This window comes from Lepidochelys olivacea (assembly GCF_965140295.1).
Source record: "Lepidochelys olivacea isolate rLepOli2 genome assembly, chromosome: 19".
Taxonomy (NCBI): Eukaryota; Metazoa; Chordata; order Testudines; family Cheloniidae; genus Lepidochelys; species Lepidochelys olivacea.
Window position 1 is genome coordinate 56,794 of NC_140429.1, and position 18,235 is coordinate 75,028.

The 18,235-nt window shown below is 45.0% G+C and overlaps 1 protein-coding gene across 3 annotated transcripts; it reads left to right on the forward strand.

Moving 5' to 3' along the window:
- Positions 1-1,711: 1,711 nt before the first annotated feature.
- On the forward strand, positions 1,712-16,577 carry MYCBP (MYC binding protein). 3 transcript variants are annotated; one of them, XM_084609651.1, is made up of 6 exons: positions 1,870-1,888; positions 2,607-2,689; positions 2,869-2,941; positions 10,996-11,044; positions 11,916-12,045; positions 16,483-16,577. In XM_084609651.1, the coding sequence occupies exons 2-6, from the start codon at positions 2,675-2,677 to the stop codon at positions 16,525-16,527; spliced, it is 312 nt and encodes a 103-aa protein (XP_084465777.1). In that variant the 5' UTR covers positions 1,870-1,888; positions 2,607-2,674; the 3' UTR covers positions 16,528-16,577. The 3 variants fall into 3 exon arrangements, with proteins under 3 accessions (XP_084465775.1, XP_084465777.1, XP_084465776.1); XM_084609649.1 differs by lacking the exons at positions 1,870-1,888; positions 2,607-2,689 and adding an exon at positions 1,712-1,837; XM_084609650.1 differs by lacking the exon at positions 1,870-1,888 and having other exon boundaries at positions 2,460-2,689.
- Positions 16,578-18,235: the final 1,658 nt, after the last annotated feature.

Below are 18,235 nucleotides of genomic sequence, written 5' to 3' on the forward strand. Positions count from 1 at the left end.
AAGTCAAGAAACAATACATCCACTGCTTTCCCTTCATCCACAGAACCAGTAATCTCATCATAAAAGGCAATTAGATTAGTCAGGCATGACCTTCCCTTGGTGAATCCATGCTGGCTGTTCCTGATCACTTTCCTGATCACTTTTTATAAGTAGGGCCCTTCCAAATTCACAGTCCATTTTGGTCAATTTCACGGTCATGAAAAATTTTTTAAAAATAGTAAATTTCATGATTTCAGCTATTTAAATCTGAAATTTCACAGTCTTGTAATTGTAGGGGTCCTTACCGAAAAAAGAGTTGGGGGTGGTCACAAGATTATGGCAGTGGAGGTTGTGGTACTGCTACCCTTACTTCTGCACTGCAGCTGACGGTGGCGCTGCCTTCAGACCTAGGCAGCTGGAGAGCAGTAGCTGCTGGTCAGGAGCCCAGCTCTGAAGGCAGAGCTGCTATCAGCAGCAGCACAGAAGTAAGGATGGCATGGTATGGTATTGCCACCCGTACTTCTGCAGTGTTGCTGGCAGAGCTGGACCCTCAGTCAGCAGCTGCCATCGTCTGGCCACCTAGCTCCGAAGGCAGCAGCGCACAAGTAAGGGTGGCATGGTATGATATTGTCACACTTAATCCTGTGCTGCTGCTGGTGGGGCGCTGCCTTCAGAGCTCGGCACCTGGCCAAGAGCCGCCACTCTCTGTCTGTCCAGCTTTGAAGGCAGTGTAGAAGTAAGGATGACAATACTGGGACCCCCTAAAATAACTTGTGACCCCCCTGCAACTCCCTCTTGGGTCAGGACCCCCAGTTTAAGAAATGCTGGTCTCCCATGTGAAATCTGTATAGTATATGGTAAAAGCACATAAAAGACCAGATTTCCCAGTGACACATTTTTCATGGCTGTGATTTTGGTAGGGCCCTAAGAATAAATGTCCACATGGGGAGTTAGTATGGAATAGCTACTGCATTTTAAATTCACACTGTAGCTCAATGGTTCTAATCTCAACCTTTCCCGACCATTGTATCCCTTTCAGAAGTCTGAAGCCGGAGATCCACTGCCTGGGGCTGAATCATATAACTCAGCTTCACAGGCCTCCCTCCCTGTGGTGTGGGGTGCCAGGCAATTGCCTTGCTTACAGCCCCCCTAAATCCATCCATCGACACCCCCCCAGGTTGAGAAACACTGATGTAGATAAGTAGAGACACACCCTGGAAGACTTCTGTGTATCCATAGGGGGTAAGCATATCCTTGGTTGAGAACCACTGCTCTAGCTTATTTTGCAATAATTTCCCTGTGTAGATAAGCCCTTTCCACTTGTGGGCAGTTTATATTCTGAGTAGCATGTCTGTTAGATACTACGTAGCAAACACACAGGACCTCGCCGCCTTTTCCTTTTCAGATCACTGTACTGTAGCTTTCCTCCCCATCATGAAGAAGCATTAAAGAAGGCAAGGCAGGAACTTCTGCTCCCCTGCCATGCCAGCGATACGTAGTGGCGGCCGGCGGGCATATATAACATGCGCCCTCCCCCGCGGCGACAGCGGCAGTGATACTGAGTAGCACCGAGAATTTGTCAGACCCTGGCCACTGTAGTGACTTACATACGGTGTAGTAGCAGAGCCAGCGAGGCTGTGCAGCAATCTGTATGACGCCGTGTCCCAGCACTTACTTTTACACTGGGTGGCACCTAGCATTCCTGCTCCAAGCGTAACCACGGGGCACCGTGAGCACAGCGCCCCACATGGATAAAAAGCAGGGTGGTCGCGGCGTGGAGTGGCTAACACGCGGGCAGCTGGGTGGGAACGGCTTCGGCGGGAAGCAGCTGCGCTGGGCATGTTCTGAGGGAAGGAAGGCAAGAGAAGGGAGCTAGCCAGGGCCTGAGGTGGGAAGGCGGGAGAAGAAGGTAGGGGCCAGGCGGGCGGCGGGAGAAGGGGGCTCGGCAGGGCCTGAGGTGGGAAGGGGGCTGGAGGCTAGGCGGGCGCGGGAGAAGGGCGCTGGGCACGGCCTGAGGTGGGAAGGCGGGAGAAGGGGGGAAGGGCTAGGCCGGAGAAGGGGGCTGGGCACGGCCTGAGGTGGGAAGGCGGGAGAAGGGGGCTGGGGGCGCGGCGGGAGAAGGGGGCTGGGCACGGCCTGAGGTGGGAAGGCGGGAGAAGGGGGCTGGGGGCTAGGCGGGCGGCGGGAGAAGGGGGCTGGGCACGGCCTGAGGTGGGAAGGCGGGAGAAGGGGGCTGGGGGCTAGGCGGGCGGCGGGAGAAGGGGGCTGGGCACGGCCTGAGGTGGGAAGGCGGGAGAAGGGGGGCTGGGGGCTGGGCACGGCCTGAGGTGGGAAGGCGGGAGAAGGGGGCTAGGTGGGCCGTGGGCTAGGCGGGCGGCGGGAGAAGGGGGCTGGGCACGGCCTGAGGTGGGAAGGCGGGAGAAGGGGGTTGGGCACGGCCTGAAGTGGGAAGGCGGGAAAAGGGGCTGGACACGGCCTGAGGGGAGGAGATACAGCTCGCGGAAAGGCCCAAGGCAGGACGCCAAAAAGAAGTTGGAGGAGGGGCAGGGCGGGGCTGTGTGCCAGCGTTGCCGGTCTCCATGGTAACTGATAGGACGCTGCGTGTCTTCCCCTCCCGCCGGTAAAAGACACAGGGCGCAAGCGCGGCGCAGTCGTCAGAGCGGAGGGGGTGCAGCTCGGTGCAGAGAGGGTTGGGATGGCGCATTACAAGGTGCGGGACTGCGATTTCTTCCCGGAACCCACCACCCTCTCTTGTTCCCTTTCCCCACATCGGGGAGTCTCGGTATCCCGCCGGCTGCCTCTGCGCCCTTCAGACAGGCCCGGCGAAGCCGGCTCGCCGACCCCGGACCGCCCTGCCCCGCGCTAACGTTGTTCCCATCCTTCCCTCAGGCCGCGGACTCTAAGCGAGAGCAGTTCCGCCGCTACCTGGAGAAATCCGGGGTGCTGGACACGCTCACCAAAGGTAAATAGCCCCGAGCCGCTGCCCCCAGCGCGCGGGAAGGGAAATGTCCCCCCTGCCCCGCGCGGGGGGCGAAGGTCCGTGTTCTCTTGCCCTTGTGCCCACGCCAGGTGGTTGCAGGGCCCTTTCTCTAGCAGCTGCTGTCCCCCGACCCTCGCCGGCCAGGAGTGGCAGGTGGCCAGCAGCCGTTGTTGGAAATCCTGTGGGTCAAGACTTAAGATACTTGAGGCCTTATTTTGTCAGAATACTTAATATTTCTGTAGCACTTTATATGTTCAAAGCAGAGTTCCACTTGATTTCAGTTGTAGTGTTGAGCACACCCTACTTCTGCAATTCTGACCCCTTGGCTCCTGATCCCTGGTACTCACTCCACACAGTGGGCACCTGTGAATTTTGGTTTAAGTGGCTTGTTCAGCATTGCAGAAGCAGGGATAAAATGCAGTTCTTCAGGGGGGCATTCAAGGTCTGTAACCACGAGATTATCCTTTTTCTCCCTGTAATTCTCTGCTTTATTTGCTACACAACATCCAGCCTCTACAACAAAGGAGGCAGGGTTCTTTTTAGACAAAAGCCTCATTCACTACACAGTTCGGTTTGATTTCTGGTGCACTGAATGAGGCAGAAGTCCTGTAGGGGGGGAAAAGTATGTGATCATGTAACTAAAGAGTGTCATGCACATGCAAAAAAGGGGCACAAGCAGCCTTAATCCTGACGCTTCTCTGCAACTGGACTATTCCTTTAACATATTTTTTTGTAATTACACATTTAGAAACAAAAACTGACCAAATTTCATCATGTGGAATCCTGTTGATCCCCATACGGATTGTTAGCACGTTTGTGACCTCTAGATCCACTGCACAAACCTCTCCCACTTGAGCTAGTGGAGCTACCGATAGCCGCAGCAGGTTGTTACTCTGTGTAGACTGATCACTAAAGAGGGATGAGACACATTTTGCCAGTGATTCTGAAGCTATTAAATAATCTTGTGTTCAATTCCACGTTTTGGTGGGGAATGTGCTTCTAGTCATAAACACTTCTCCTTTGGGTCTTGGAACGGGGCGGTCAGGGGACAAGGAGCGGGGGGGGGGGGGTTGGATGGGTTGGGGCTCTGGGAGGGGGTGGATAGGGGCAGGGGCCAGGCTGTTTGGGGGGCACAGCTTTCCCTACCCAGCCCTTAAAACCATTTCGTACCCCGATGTGGCCCTCGGGCCAAAAAGTCTGCCAACCCCGATCTAGACCATCCCTGAGAGGTGTTTGGAGATTTTTAAGAGCAGGTTAGACAATGATGGAGATTCCACAACCTCTCTAGGCAGTTTATGCCGGTGCTTAACCACCCTGACAGTTAGGAAGTTTTTCCTAATGTCCAACCTAAACCACCCTTTCTCCAATTTAAGCCCATTGCTGCTTGTCCTATCCTCAGAGGTTAAGAAAAACAATTTTTCTCCCTCCTCCTTGTAACAACCTTTTACTTACTTGAAAACTATTATAGAATCATAGAATCCTAGAATATCAGGTTTGGAAGGGACGTCAGGAGGACATCTAGTCCAACCCCCTGCTCAAAGCAGGACCCAATCCCCAACTAAATCATCCCTGCCAGGGCTTTGTCAAGCCTGATATTAAAAACCTCAAAGGAAGGAGATTCCACCACCTCCCAAGGTAATGCATTCCAGTGCTTCACCACCCTCCTAGTGAAAAAGTTTTTCCTAATATCCAACCTAAACCTCCCCCACTGCAACTTGAGACCATTACTCCTCATTCTGTCATCTGCTACCACTGAGAACAGTCTAGAGCCATCCTCTTTGGAACCCTGTTTCAGGTAGTTGAAAGCAGCTATCAAATCCCCCCTCATTCTTCTCTTTCACAGACTAAACAATCCCAGTTCCATCAGCCTCTCCTCATAACTCATGTGTTCCAGTCCCTTAATCATTTTTGTTGCCCTCCGCTGGAAGCTTTCCAATTTTTCCACATCCTTCTTGTAGTGTGGGGCCCAAAACTGGACACAGTACTCCAGATGAGGCCTCACCAATGTCGAATAGAGGGGAACGATCATGTCCCTCGATCCGCTGGCAATGCCCCTACTTATACATCCCAAAATGCCATTGGCCTTGGCAACAAGGGCACACTGTTGACTCGTATCCAGCTTCTCATCCACTGTAACCCCTAGGTCCTTTTCTGCAGAACTGCTGCCTAGCCATTTGGTCCCTAGTCTGTAGCGGTGCATGGGATTCTTCCGTCCTAAGTGCAGGACTCTGCACTTGTCCTTGATGAACCTCATCAGATTTCTTTTGGCCCAATCCCTCTGTATCCTATCCCTACCCTCCAGCGTATCCACCTCTCCTCCCAGTTTAGTGTCATCTGCAAACTTGCTGAAGGTGCAATCCACGCCATCCTCCAGATCATTAATGAAGATCTTGAACAAAACTGGCCCCAGGACCGACCCTTGGGGCACTCTGCTTGATACTGGCTTCCAACTAGACATGGAGCCATTGATCACAATCCGTTGAGCCCGACAATCTAGCCAGCTTTCTATCCACTTCATAGTCCATTCATCCAGCTCATACTACTTTAACTTGCTGGCAAGAATACTGTGGGAGACCGTGTCAAAAATTTTGCTAAAGTCAAGGAATAACACGTCAACTGGCTCTGTGGATGAGGGGAAAGCAGCAATCTCGTCATAGAAGGCAATTAGATTAGTCAGGCATGACTTGCCCTTGGTGAATCCATGCTGACTGTTCCTGATCCCATTCCTCTCCTCTAAATGCTTCAGAATTGATTCCTTGAGGACCTGCTCCATGATTTTTCCAGGGACTGAGGTGAGGACTTATGTCCCCTCTCGGTCTTCTCTTTTCCGGACTAAACAAACTCAATTTTTTTCAATCTTCCCTCATAGTTCATGTTTGCTAGACCTTTAATCATTTTTGTCAGTCTTCTCTGGATTCTCTCCAATTTGTTCACATCCTTCCTGAAATGTGGCGCCCAGAATTTGACACTCCAGTTGAGGCCTAATCAGTGCAGAGTAGAGTGGAAGAATTACTACTTGTGTCTTGCTTACAACACTCCTGCTAATACATTCCAAAATGATGTTCAGTTTTTTTTGTTTTTTTTGTTTTTTTTTTGCAACAGTGTTACACTGTTGACCATTTAGCTTGTGATCCACTATGACCCCTAGATCCCTTTCCGCAGTACTCTTTCCTAGGCAGTCATTTCCCATTTTGTATGTGTGCAACTGATTGTTCTGTTTCTTCCTAAGTGGAGTACTTCTCATTTGTCTTTATTGAATTTCATCCGATTTACTTCAGACCATTTCTCCAGTTTGTCCAGATCATTTTGAATTTTAATCCTATCCAAAGCACTTGCAACCTCTCCCAGCTTGGTATTGTCTACAGACTTTCTAAATGTACTGTCTATGCCATTATCTAAATCAGTGGTCACCAACCCATCGATCGCAATTGACTCGTCAATCCTGGAGCCTCTGCTACTCGATCACCATCCCTGGGCCACTAAAAGTCACCTCCGATCCTGACTGAATGGCCCCGAATCCCTCCGAGCTCACCCTAGTGCTGCTCCAGGTGAATCAGTCAAGGAGCCAAGTTAAATCTTGCACAGTGGCACTCAGGCAGGCTGTGTGCCTGCCTGCCGTGGCCCCATGCCACTCCTGGAAGCAGCTGGCTGCTGGCATGTCTCTGTGGCCTCTGGGGTGCGGGTGTCTGTGCGCTGCCTGCCCCCACGGCCACTGCGCCCCCCCGGCCTGGGGCTGTACAGATGTGCCAGCAGCTAGCCGCTTCTGGGAGCAGTATGGGGCCATGACAGGCAGGCCCCGCTGTGCTGCCGATTGGGAGCCGCCTGTGCTAAGCGTCTCCCAGCTGGAGCCTACACCTCGCACCCCCTCCTGTATCCCCAACCCCCTGCCCCAGTCTGGAGCCCCCTCCTGCACCAAACTCCGTCCCAGAGCTTGAACCCCACATTCTTGCACCCTTGCCCCAGACTCAACCAATGCACACCGCACAGTTGAGAATGTTACTGATTTGTGATACTGTCTGAAGGATTTTGGATCTATAACCACAAATGACACTAATAAAAGGTACAACTCCTAAAATGTCCAGTGGAGTCTGAGTTTAGGTACATTGTGACCATATGACCCCTGCACCCAAACTCCTTCCCAGAGCTTGCACCCCTCACTCCTGCACCTCTGCCCCAAGCTCAGCCCAGAGCCCCCTCCCACACTCTGAACCACTCAGCCCAGAGCCTGCACCCCCTCCTGCACCCCAACCCCCTGCTCCAGCCTGGTGAAAGTGAGTGAGGGTGAGCAAGTGATGGAGGGAGGGGGGAATGGAGTGAACAGGGTGGGGCCTTGGGGAAGGGGCAGGGTAGATCCTGGGTTGATCTTAAATTCGAAAAGTGATCTTGTGTGTAAAAATGTTGGAGGTCCATCTAGGTTGTATTTCCCTAGTTTGTTTATGAGAAGGTCATATGTGACCATATCAAAAGCTTTACTAAATTCAAAATATACCACTTATGCTGCTGCTTCCCCCTCTATACACAAGGCTTGTTACCCTGTTAAATCAAGTTATCAGGTTGGTTTGACCTAATTTTTTTTTTTGACAAATCCATGTTGACTGTCACTGATGACCTTATTATCTTCTAGATGTTTTCAGATGGATTGCTTAATTATTTTATATAGTCATGTTGCCTGGGTGTAGCAAGTGCAGAATAGAGAGCACAGGAGAGAGTCCACATAAGGCCCCCCCGCAACTAGGAGGAGCAATTGCAATTACAGGTGAAGCAGGCTCAGAGCAGACTGAATTTTGGAGAAATTTAGCCAACAAGAGTAACACACCTCTGCTGAGCAATTTCTTGGTTCTCTGTAATTTGGGCAGACTTGTAATGTGGATGGCAAAAGACATACTCCTGACACCAAGGCCATCCCTGCGTGACACATAGAGGCACTAGAGATTCTTAGTCAAATGACTGTAAGAATTTTTAACATGGGCAAAACAACTTTTTTGCCTTAATCTCATTCTTGGAAACAGCTGAACTGTTGGGTACAACTTTCCAAAAATTTCAGCATGAGGCATGCACATGGCATGTAAGTAAAATTTCAGTCCAATGGTCCATAAAGTTAAAAGTAACTATAAACAAAAGGAGTACTTGTGGCACCTTAGAGACTAACCAATTTATTTGAGCATAAGCTTTCGTGAGCTAAAGCTCACTTCATCGGATGCTGTAGCTCACGAAAGCTAATGCTCAAATAAATTGGTTAGTCTCTAAGGTGCCACAAGTACTCCTTTTCTTTTTGCGAATACAGACTAACACGGCTGCTACTCTGAAACCTGTAACTACAAACAGGGGGTCTCAGTGGAAAGTATTAAGCAACCTTACCCACAGGTCTAATTACCAGCGCTGGCTATAATCTGTGTTGTGAAAGTACCCATCCGTATCTGGATTGGGGTGCCACTGGGTTAAATATTGAACAAACACAGAAAATCTGACAACTTCAGTAGAAATTCTGTGTTGGTTTTTATTCTGCCCTCATCAGAGTTCCCTATGTGTATAGCTCACAATCTAAGAAAGTCAAGCAAAATATATATAGCACTCAAGAAATATTTAATTCTCTCTGTACTTTTTAGTTTTGTAATTGCATAAATATTCACTTCCTCAGTCTATAAATCCATGCATGGGTTTGTTTTGTTTGGGGGGTTTTTTTTTGTATTTGTAATGGCAAATTTAGTTTTGATGCTTCTCCCCTCTCATTTTTGTCATAAGTGCCTAGTGAAAAAGACTATGCAAATATAGTGGTGCATAGCAAAAGTCTGTCAGAGAGAAAATAGGCATTATGCAAATGAAAACGTATCACAAAATGTTGCATGTGCATACTTAAGCTTGTAGAAAAAATACGGTATCTTGAGTTTCAGGAATACTCTGTTGTGTAATTAAAGACTGCATCATAATACGTTTTCACAAGCAGACAGTCAAGGTTGCAAGTTAAACTGTGCAACCTTAACATTCTTGTTCTTTTTGAATGGGATATATACACTAATTCAAAGCGTATTATATAAAGTGTTCTCATAGCTTTCCATTCTTTAATACCATATTAGAAACAAAAAAATTAACATTTGTTTTATCTATTTCTAGTTAGCTTATATTTTCTCCTTGAATGAAAATGAAAGCAAGTAATCTCTGTTTAATTGCTTTATGAAGTGCTGCCATAGCTTTTAGGTCAAAACTATTCTGTAAAATGGAGCAGTTGGACACTCAATACTGGTATCTCACTTTGGTAGGTATATTCTACCATTTGTACCAAGTTTCAGATTATAGTGACTGTTTTGGAATGGAGCTAAATTGCACATACATTCCGTCGTTTCGTTTAAGAAACGTGGTATGAGTGCAGATCAGCTTACTTTTACTCACTTCCATGGTGAATACATATTTAGAGTGTGGAGGACACTTCACTCCACATGCAGTTTTTTTTTGTGTGAAGTCAGTCTTTTTGCCACTTTTAGGTAAATCGGTGTACTCCATCTGGTGGCTCTAAAGCTGCTGCTGTTCACTAACAAACTAGTCTAAAAGGATGTAGCTACTCTTCAGTTAACTGACAGTGAACTCGACTAGCTAATACAGTTGTCCTGGAAGGGAAGTTTTGGAATCCAAAATTACATGAACAAGTGTTGGGACTGTCCAGGCTAGCAAGTTAAGATGTGTTGGCTTACTTGACAATACATTAACTTGGTACCTATGACAGTGATATTCTGGTCTGTGACTGGGAATAATTTAAAAACAAAAAAACCAAGTGTGGACATACTGACCGTGATAAATGGTATTCATTTTGGCTTCATTCCAAGTCCAGAAATCTAAGTATGAATTAATCAACAGGAGAACTGATGGCTCAGGCTCTTTTGAGGATTCAGTCAACAAAGCGTTGAACAGTGAATACTTCAGAAGTTCGTGCCTGGTGGCTGTCTTTGGTGCACATCTGTGTTAACTCAAAATATTAGTTATTGAGTTCCATACCCAATGTAAGACTCTGAGTGCCCCTGGAGATGAGAACAACCTATAGATGGGTGATGGAGGAGCCAAGTGTGCGACTGTAAGAGTGCAACTGCATTCTTGAGACACCATTTAGGATTCTTGCTTCCACTTTAGAAGCAAAGCAGCAGGTGGTTGCGATTTGTTAGTTCCCCCTGATCCCCCAGTAAAGGAGGCCTGGTGATGGAGGAGAATATTGAGTTTTTCAAACTTAGTAAAGAAGATTCTGTCCTTGGCTACACTAGAGGGCTTACAGCGGTGCAGCTGCACCGCTGTAAGGTCTCTAGTGTAGCTGCTCTAAGATGATGGGAGAGAGGTCTCCTGTTTGGCTTAATTACTGCAGCCCTCAGAAGTGGTGGTAGTTATGTCAGTAGGAGAAGCTCTCTGGCCAACAGAGTGCTGTCCACACCAGCACATAAATTGGCATAAGTTATGTTGCTTGGGGGTGGCTAATTCACTCCCTGAGCAACATAATTTATGTTGATTTTAAGCTTTAGTGTAGATTACTTTTGATTACCTTTATTATAAGTGACAGATATGATAGTAGGCAACTTCTTTACTGGTAGAGAATGTATATATCCTGGAACTATTATTAAATAGGTATGTATTTGATCAGTTTATGGAAAAATATAACTGCTTGAAAGTTACTTGTAATGTTTGTGTTTATGTAAGTGCAGAATTTAGTGCAAACATTTAGCTTTACAGTTCATTAAAGAATTGTTGAAAAAAAGCGTATTCAAAAGAATTCCAGCTGTATAACTGTAGTCAAAGCTTATGTTGGATGCACAGGAGTCTCTCAGTAATACTCGGCATAATCACGAATACGTGTTCATTGTCCTAATTTTTGATTATAATAAAAGTTAACTTTGTGTGTGAATGTTTAAATTAGTGAAACATCACCTTTAGAACACTAATCTGGAAGTAATCCTTTTTAAGTCTCATATGTATTACCTTTGACTACTGGTGCACATTTCAGAAATTGAACCATTTGAGGTGTTTTCTGCTTTCAACTGTTGGATGCTTTTTATTTACAGTGTTGGTAGCCCTATATGAAGAGCCAGAGAAACCAAATAGTGCACTGGAGTATCCTTTTTCTTCCTTCTGTGAATTGATTTCAGACACATGTGAGGCAAAAGATGGAAGCATAGTCCAAGGCAGATACTCGTTTGTCTCCATATTATATAAAGTAAACAAAATATTTTATTTCCATATTAAATAAGAACAGCAGCAATTTTGGGGAAATGGCACTCGGTCAACCAAGTACAATAGAGAACTGGAAATTTAGCTCTTGCATGATACAAGTCCTTACTACCAACAGCCTGAGGCTTTTGGCTTATCTAACCCAGTATCTTGGTTGGTTGGTTTTTTTGGCAGTGGCTTGTGTTTTTAATAGACTTTTGCCTTCCTTTTGGTATTAAACATTTTCTATAAGGCTATTTGCATAGGAATGCCTTCCTTTTATTTGCAGGTGTACTGCTTAGTTTGGAACAGTGTATTTTGCATAACTGCTGTTTATTACTGACAACTATCTAGTTCTTCTTAATCTTGCTGGGCTTCCTCTTTGACCTCTGCCTCAGTGAATTATGAGGGCTTACTACACAAGTGTTTACTGTCAAATTTTCTGCCTTACAGTTTAGTATTCCCTTGTTCTTATGTTGTGGGAGAGGGTAAAAGGAACATCTTTCAGCTTTTACTTTATACTATTTTATAACAGTGCCCTTCTCAATCTTCTTTACAAGCTAAGTAAACCTTGCTGTTCTCCTTCATTGTGTTTTAAAGGCCTGCAGACAGCCATGTTGCCATCTTCTTTAAAACAATTCTGTTTGGCTTTTTTCTTAACTGACATATCTGGTGTATCCTGTCAGTCTGCCCTTATGTCTTGCTCTACCAGTGTTGTAGTTTATTCAGATTCAGGCTATCATTTTTAAGTGAAGAAACACTTAACTTTTATTAGCTTTCTGAAGCATCATATAGGAGCTGCAGCTCCAGAAAATCCAGAAGTAGAGGCCCTTCGCCTGGAAGTGGCAGAGATGAAAGAAAAATATGAAGCTGTGTTGGAAGAAAACAAAAAACTAAAAGCAAAGGTAAATATTTGAGTCTCCATTGCTGTATCTTCTTAAAATGTAAAAGAAAAATACAGTGGTATTAGCAAAAAGAGAGTACTTGTGGCACCTTAGAGACTAACCAATTTATTTGAGCATAAGCTTTTGTGAGCTACAGCTCACGTCATTGGATGCATTCAGTGGGAAAAAAATCACTGGTATTCGTTACTGTATCAGTAGTCAACATTCATCAGTGATAATGCAGTGTCACTTTGTGCAAGTCTCAGAACAAGGGGAAAGCCTGATAGGCTCTTGGTGGGGGGCCACTCAATTGAAAAGAACACTTTTCGTGTTTTAATATGACTATCCACTCAGTTTCTTTTTCTTAACTTTCTTTAAAAGCCATGGGAAACCATTACAAGTACCAAACTCAAGTAAAATTGAGTGGAAACTATAGAATTAACTTCTTAAAAAATGGTGTAAAAATCAATCTAGATGATACTTCCCAAACAGATTACAACATTTTAAAGATGCTAACTGAAAAAGCTTCTTACAGAAAATAAATTCAAGGTGGAAGAGTCCTATTAGGTCAATGGGATCAACACCTTGCAAGATCTGACCCACTGGAGGCATTTATGTGTATGCAAAATAAAACCTTTAACTCTAGTTTAAAATACCTCTAGTTCTCTGACTCTGAAAACCTTCTGAATGGATCCTGAGTGTAAACTAAGGCAGAGTCATTGTTTTGGGTATACAGACTGCCTGCACCTCTCAGCTATCTAAGTAGGGTATCTGTTCTTAAACCAAATTATATTTGAGACAGATTTTTCAAATAATTCATTGTACAGTTACCATAGTTATACAGATCCATAACTACACATGCAAATAGCCACATAAACGAGGGGCAGAAACAGTGCTGGTTCTGAAAGTGTGTGACATACTTTTTCCCATGCAGTGATGCTGTTTTCTACACTAACTTTACTTACCAAATTACTAGTTACTACATACTATGTTTTACCTTCTACAGCTTTTGATCATGCAAGCTTTTTTGCATGGATTATGGGACTGCCCACAAAGAAGCCTGAAGCCTGCAAGCTGCTATCTTAGTACACACCATATATTATCAGTGGTAGTTCCACAATAGAACAAAGGCACTATTTGTCCATTATTTGGTCCAGAAAACACCTACTTAACAATAAACTCATTGGTCAGATTTAATGATCTCTCCGTTAAATTTGCTGTCAAGACATATATGCATAAGAATGGCCACGCTAGGTCAGGCCAGTGGTCCATCTAGCCCAGTATCTTGTCTTGTGACAGTGGCCAATGCCAGATGCCTCAAAGGAAATGAACAGAGAAATTATCAAATGACCCATACCCTGTTGTCCAGTCCCAGCATCAGGCAGTTGGGGGCTTAGGGACATCCAGAGCATGGGGTTACATCCCTGACCATTGGCTAATAGCCATTGATGGACCTATTCTCCATCAACTTGTTGAATTCTTTTTTTAACCTAGTTGTACTTTTGGCCTTCACAACATCCCGTGGCAACAAGTTCCACAGGTTGACTGTGTTTTGTATGAAGAAGTACTTCCTTTGGTTTGTTTTAAATCTCTTGCCTATTAGTTTCATCAGGTGACCCCTGGTTCTTATGTTATGTGAAGGGGTAAATAATACTTCTCAATTCACTTTCTCCACACCATTCATGATTTTATAGACCTCTATCATATCTCCCCTTAGTTGTCTTTTTTTCCAAGCTGAACAATCCCAGTCGTCTTAATCTCTCTTCATATGAAAGCTGTCCCATACCCTTAACCATTTTTGTTGCTTTTTCTATTTTTTTCTTGTATCTTCTTTGAGATAGGGCAACTAGAACTGTAACAGTATTCAAGGTCTGGGTGTACCATGGATTTATATAGTGGTGGTATGATATTTTCTGTCTTATTTTTCTCTTTTCTAATGGTTCCTAGTATTCTGTTAGGGTTTTTTGTTTTTGTGTTGTTTTTTTTTTTTTTTTAACTGCTGCTGCACATTGAGTGATATTTTCAGAGACCTATCCACAATAACTGGAGGATCTTTCTCGAGTGGCAGCTAATTTGGACCCCATGGTTTTGTATGTATAGTTGGGATTATGTTTTCCAGTGTGCATTACTTTGTATTTATCAACTTTGAATGTCATGTGCCATTTTGTTGCCCACTCACCCAGTTTTGTGAGAGGCCTTTGTAACTCTTCACAGTTGGCTTTGGACTTCACTATCGTGACTAATTTTGTATCACGCAAATGTTGCTGCCTCACTGTTTACTCCTTTTTCCAAATCATTGATGAATATGTTGAACAGCACTGGTCCCAGGACTCATCACTGAAGGGGAGGGGAGGGGAGGAGGATGCCACTATTTACCTCTCTCCATTCTGAAAACTAGCCATTTATTCCTGCTCTTAGTTATCTGTCTTTTAACCAGTTGCTGATCCATGAGAGGACCTTTCCTCTTATCCCATGACTGTGTAGTTTGCTTAAGAGCCTTTGGTAAGGGACCAGGTCAGAGGCTTTCTGAAAGTTCAAGTACACTATATCCACTTGATCACTCTTGTCCACATTTGTTTTACAGTAAAAAGGCTATAAGTATTTGACTTGAACATTCTGCTGAGTCAAGCTGCCATGCTTATCTAAATGGTCCTGGCTTGGGTTAAAATGGGAGTGCTTCCTTGAGGGGAAAAAATTAGATGGGTTGTAGGAGGAGCATGGATGTAGTTTATTGCAGCTGGCAGGCATTTTTTTTGGTCTCAGATGGCTTAAAATGAGAGTAATCTGACTTTAGCAGAAGGGGGACTTTCCTATGAAAGTGGTCTAAGAGATCTGATAAACTCATTTGGTAACGAGGGTTGAATTATACCTTAGTGTGTGGGCTAGTTACAAAGTTTTGGGCCATATGCCACAACTCTGTGAAAAGGTGCAAGAGGCTGCCCTCGGCAGTAACCAAGTTTGTTGGGGAAATCAGGAATGATTCAGAGTGCCATTAGGACCAACAATTTTTCTGCTCTCATTTCCTTGTATCTCTCCTCCCTCTGTATCTCTGAAATTTTTCTCCTTATTGATTAGTACTTTCCCTTCTCCCCTCCTATCTACTTTTTATGCACTTTACCTCTTTTGTTCCATCTGTCTTTTTTTGTCCTGCATAGTCACCCATTCCCCTGGATCTTTGAGTTTTGTTGGGTTTCTGAATGGCAGCAGAACAACTTTACATGAGAGGATTGTGGAGCAAAATCATGTTCTAATCAGTTTCTTTCATTAGTCTTTTAGCATGCAGAGCATTAAAGAGGAAACATTTATTTTCCCTTTCCATTAAGTACTGTAGCGAGTTTAAGTAACTAGCAAGTTTCCCTTTTCAGTTGGGTGCCTGTGTAAAGACCTCTGTGCACAGGGGAAAACCTGCTAATCTGAAGAAAGTACATGTAATTAACTGAAAAGCAAAACTTGACTAAGATCCACTCATACAGTCCAGAAGTTTTATTTTGTAGCTAGCTTGGTATGCAAAAGACATGGAGCACTGTTTCAGCAGCTGTTGCTGGCAGCACACTGTGATAAGTTTAATCCAACATTATTTGTAAATGCCAGATGAATATTTCGATCAGACTTGGAATTTCTAACCCATAAATGAGAAACATTTTAAATGCAAAATTTAAAACTGAATGGCAGATTCCAGATATTCTAATATTTACTTTCATAACCTTCCCTATGTCTGGGATTCTTTTCAAAGGGTCTGGTGAAATCTACTTGGTCTTCAGCTACCTAATTTTTATACCTATGCATCTTTAACTGTAGAATTCAGTGTGTATTTTAAGTGGCCAAATTATCACTAAATCAGTGTGAAGTTTTGATCTAAGGTTCTGATGGTAGGTTTGTCCTCTATTTTAAACTTGGAATAGTCTCATGAATAGCTAATCCCAATTCTAGTGGTGGCAGTCAGACTATTTTACTCCAGCATATTTCAGTACAGCATACAAGAATGTAGGACGCTCATTCTGCCCAAAACTAACTCAAGATGGCCAGTATTGGGCAATCACAATGTAAAACCCTCTCTTCTTTAAAGTAAGAAATTAAATATTTGTCAGGGGGAAAAACTGTCAAAAGCATTTAATAGATCTTGTGTGCTGAAATTTCCTGACTCTATAAGTCACTTAAGAACTTTTGAAAATCGTGCCCTGCACCTTTAAAAACCTCTCTCTCTCATAGCTGCATCTTTGCACAATGCATTGTTCCCTCCCTTCTCCCGCACCCCCACAGAAAAAAGGTTTACCGCATGTTTGTAGTCTTTGAAAATAAGGGGACCTAAGTATTCAGTAGCAGATTAGATTTTGTAGAATAAAGCTTGCTATAAAACAACTACTCCTCTCTCCTGTTGGGGTAAAATATGCCATCAGGGCTTTTTTAACATTCTACAGCTAACAAAATCACTTTTTTTTTTTTTTTTAAATTCTACAGCTGTCTCAGTATGAACCACCTCCAGAAGAGAAGCGTGGTGAATAGGAATGCTTTCACCTTTTGGTTACTTACCTGAATAAAGGGCTTCATCAGAAGTTTACTGTCTTGACTTTTTTTGGATATAAATATCTTGAAACATTTCATGCAATATGTTGGCAATCATCTTACAACTACATGAATTGCCTAGGGAAGTTGTGGAATCTCCATCCTTGGAGATTTTTAAGAGCAGGTTAGACAAACTCCTCTCAAGGATGGCCTAGATCAGTGGTCTCCAACTTTTTTTTTTATGCCCAAGATCACTTTTTGAATCTAAGGGCAGCCCAGGATCTGCCCTGCCCATTCCCCAAAGCCCTGCCCCAATCACTCCATTTCCTCCTCCTCTTGGTTGTTCATTCTCCCCCACCCTCACTCACTTTCACCAGGCTAGGGTTGGGGTTCAGGAGGAGGTGTGGGCTCTGGGCTGGGGCTGAGGGGTTTGCAGTGTGGGAGGGGGCTCTGGGCTGAGCATGGGGCAGAGTGTTAGGGGTGCAGAAGGGGGTGTAGGCTCTGGGAGGGCATTTGGGTGCAGGAGGGGTCTCCAGGCTGGGGCAGAGTGTTGGGATACAGGAAGGGGTACATGGTGCTGGCTCTGGGAGGGGGATCAGGGCTGGGGCAAGAGATTGGGGTGCAGAGGGGGCATGGGGTGCTGGCTCCGGGAAGGGGCTCAGGGCTGGGGGTTGAGGTGCAGCTTCTCGTGGGTCAGCACTTGCCTTCGGTGGCTTTTGATCTGTGGCAGGTGCAGCAAGGCTAAGTCAGACTCCCTGCCTACCCCAGCTCCACAGGGCTCCTGGAAGGGGCCAATGTGCCCCTGGGAGTGGGGGGCACGTGGCCCTGCAAGCTGCCCCTCTGTAAGCACTGCCCCTGCAGTCCTCCTGGCCAATGGGAGCTGCGGGGGTGGTGCTTACAGGCAGGAGCAGTGCGCAGAGGGAGACCCTTGTCCTCCCTGCTCACTCACGGGGCCGCACTGGCCACTTCTGGGAGCAGTGTGGGGCTGGGGTAGGGAGTCAGCCCCCCCAAGATGGTGATTGACTGGAAGATCCTCTAGGATCACTAGTCTAGATAATACTTGGTCTTGCTATGAGTGCAGGGGACTGGACTAGATGACCTCCCAAGGTCCCTTCCAGTCCTACAAATCTATGAAAAAAGGCTTTATGATTCTTAAGGTAATCTGCAAACATTTGTAGTGTTCTAAACCTAACTTTTTATAAGCTTTGGAAGGAGTTAACTCATGTGATGTGAATGTTATACCTTTCAGAACAGGCTAACAAGACTAATTTAGCACAAAGTGCCTGAAGTACAGTGAATAATTTCAGTAGCACTACTAAGACTAAATATTGCTTTTCATATTAGCTGCAGGGTGCATTCTATTCCTAGCTATTTACAAATGTGAGGATTGATTACATTGCACAGCAAAAACCCACTAGTGAAGATCTATAAATACAGGTTTAATGAAACTATACTTGCTAAGGGACAAGAAGTGAGGAATGGATGAAGTTTAAGGTGATAAATTCTGGCAGTCTCCAGGGCTACACCCTATTATAGGCCAGGATTGTCATCCCTTTACCACACCTACTATCACTTTTTTCTGGCTGACAAATTATTTAGGTTGGCTGTCTGTAAATCAGAGCTGTGAGATTGCTGGTATTCACTGTAAGGTTGCCAACTTTGGATAAATTCCTGGAGATTTCATCACATGGCAATCTTTAATTAAGCA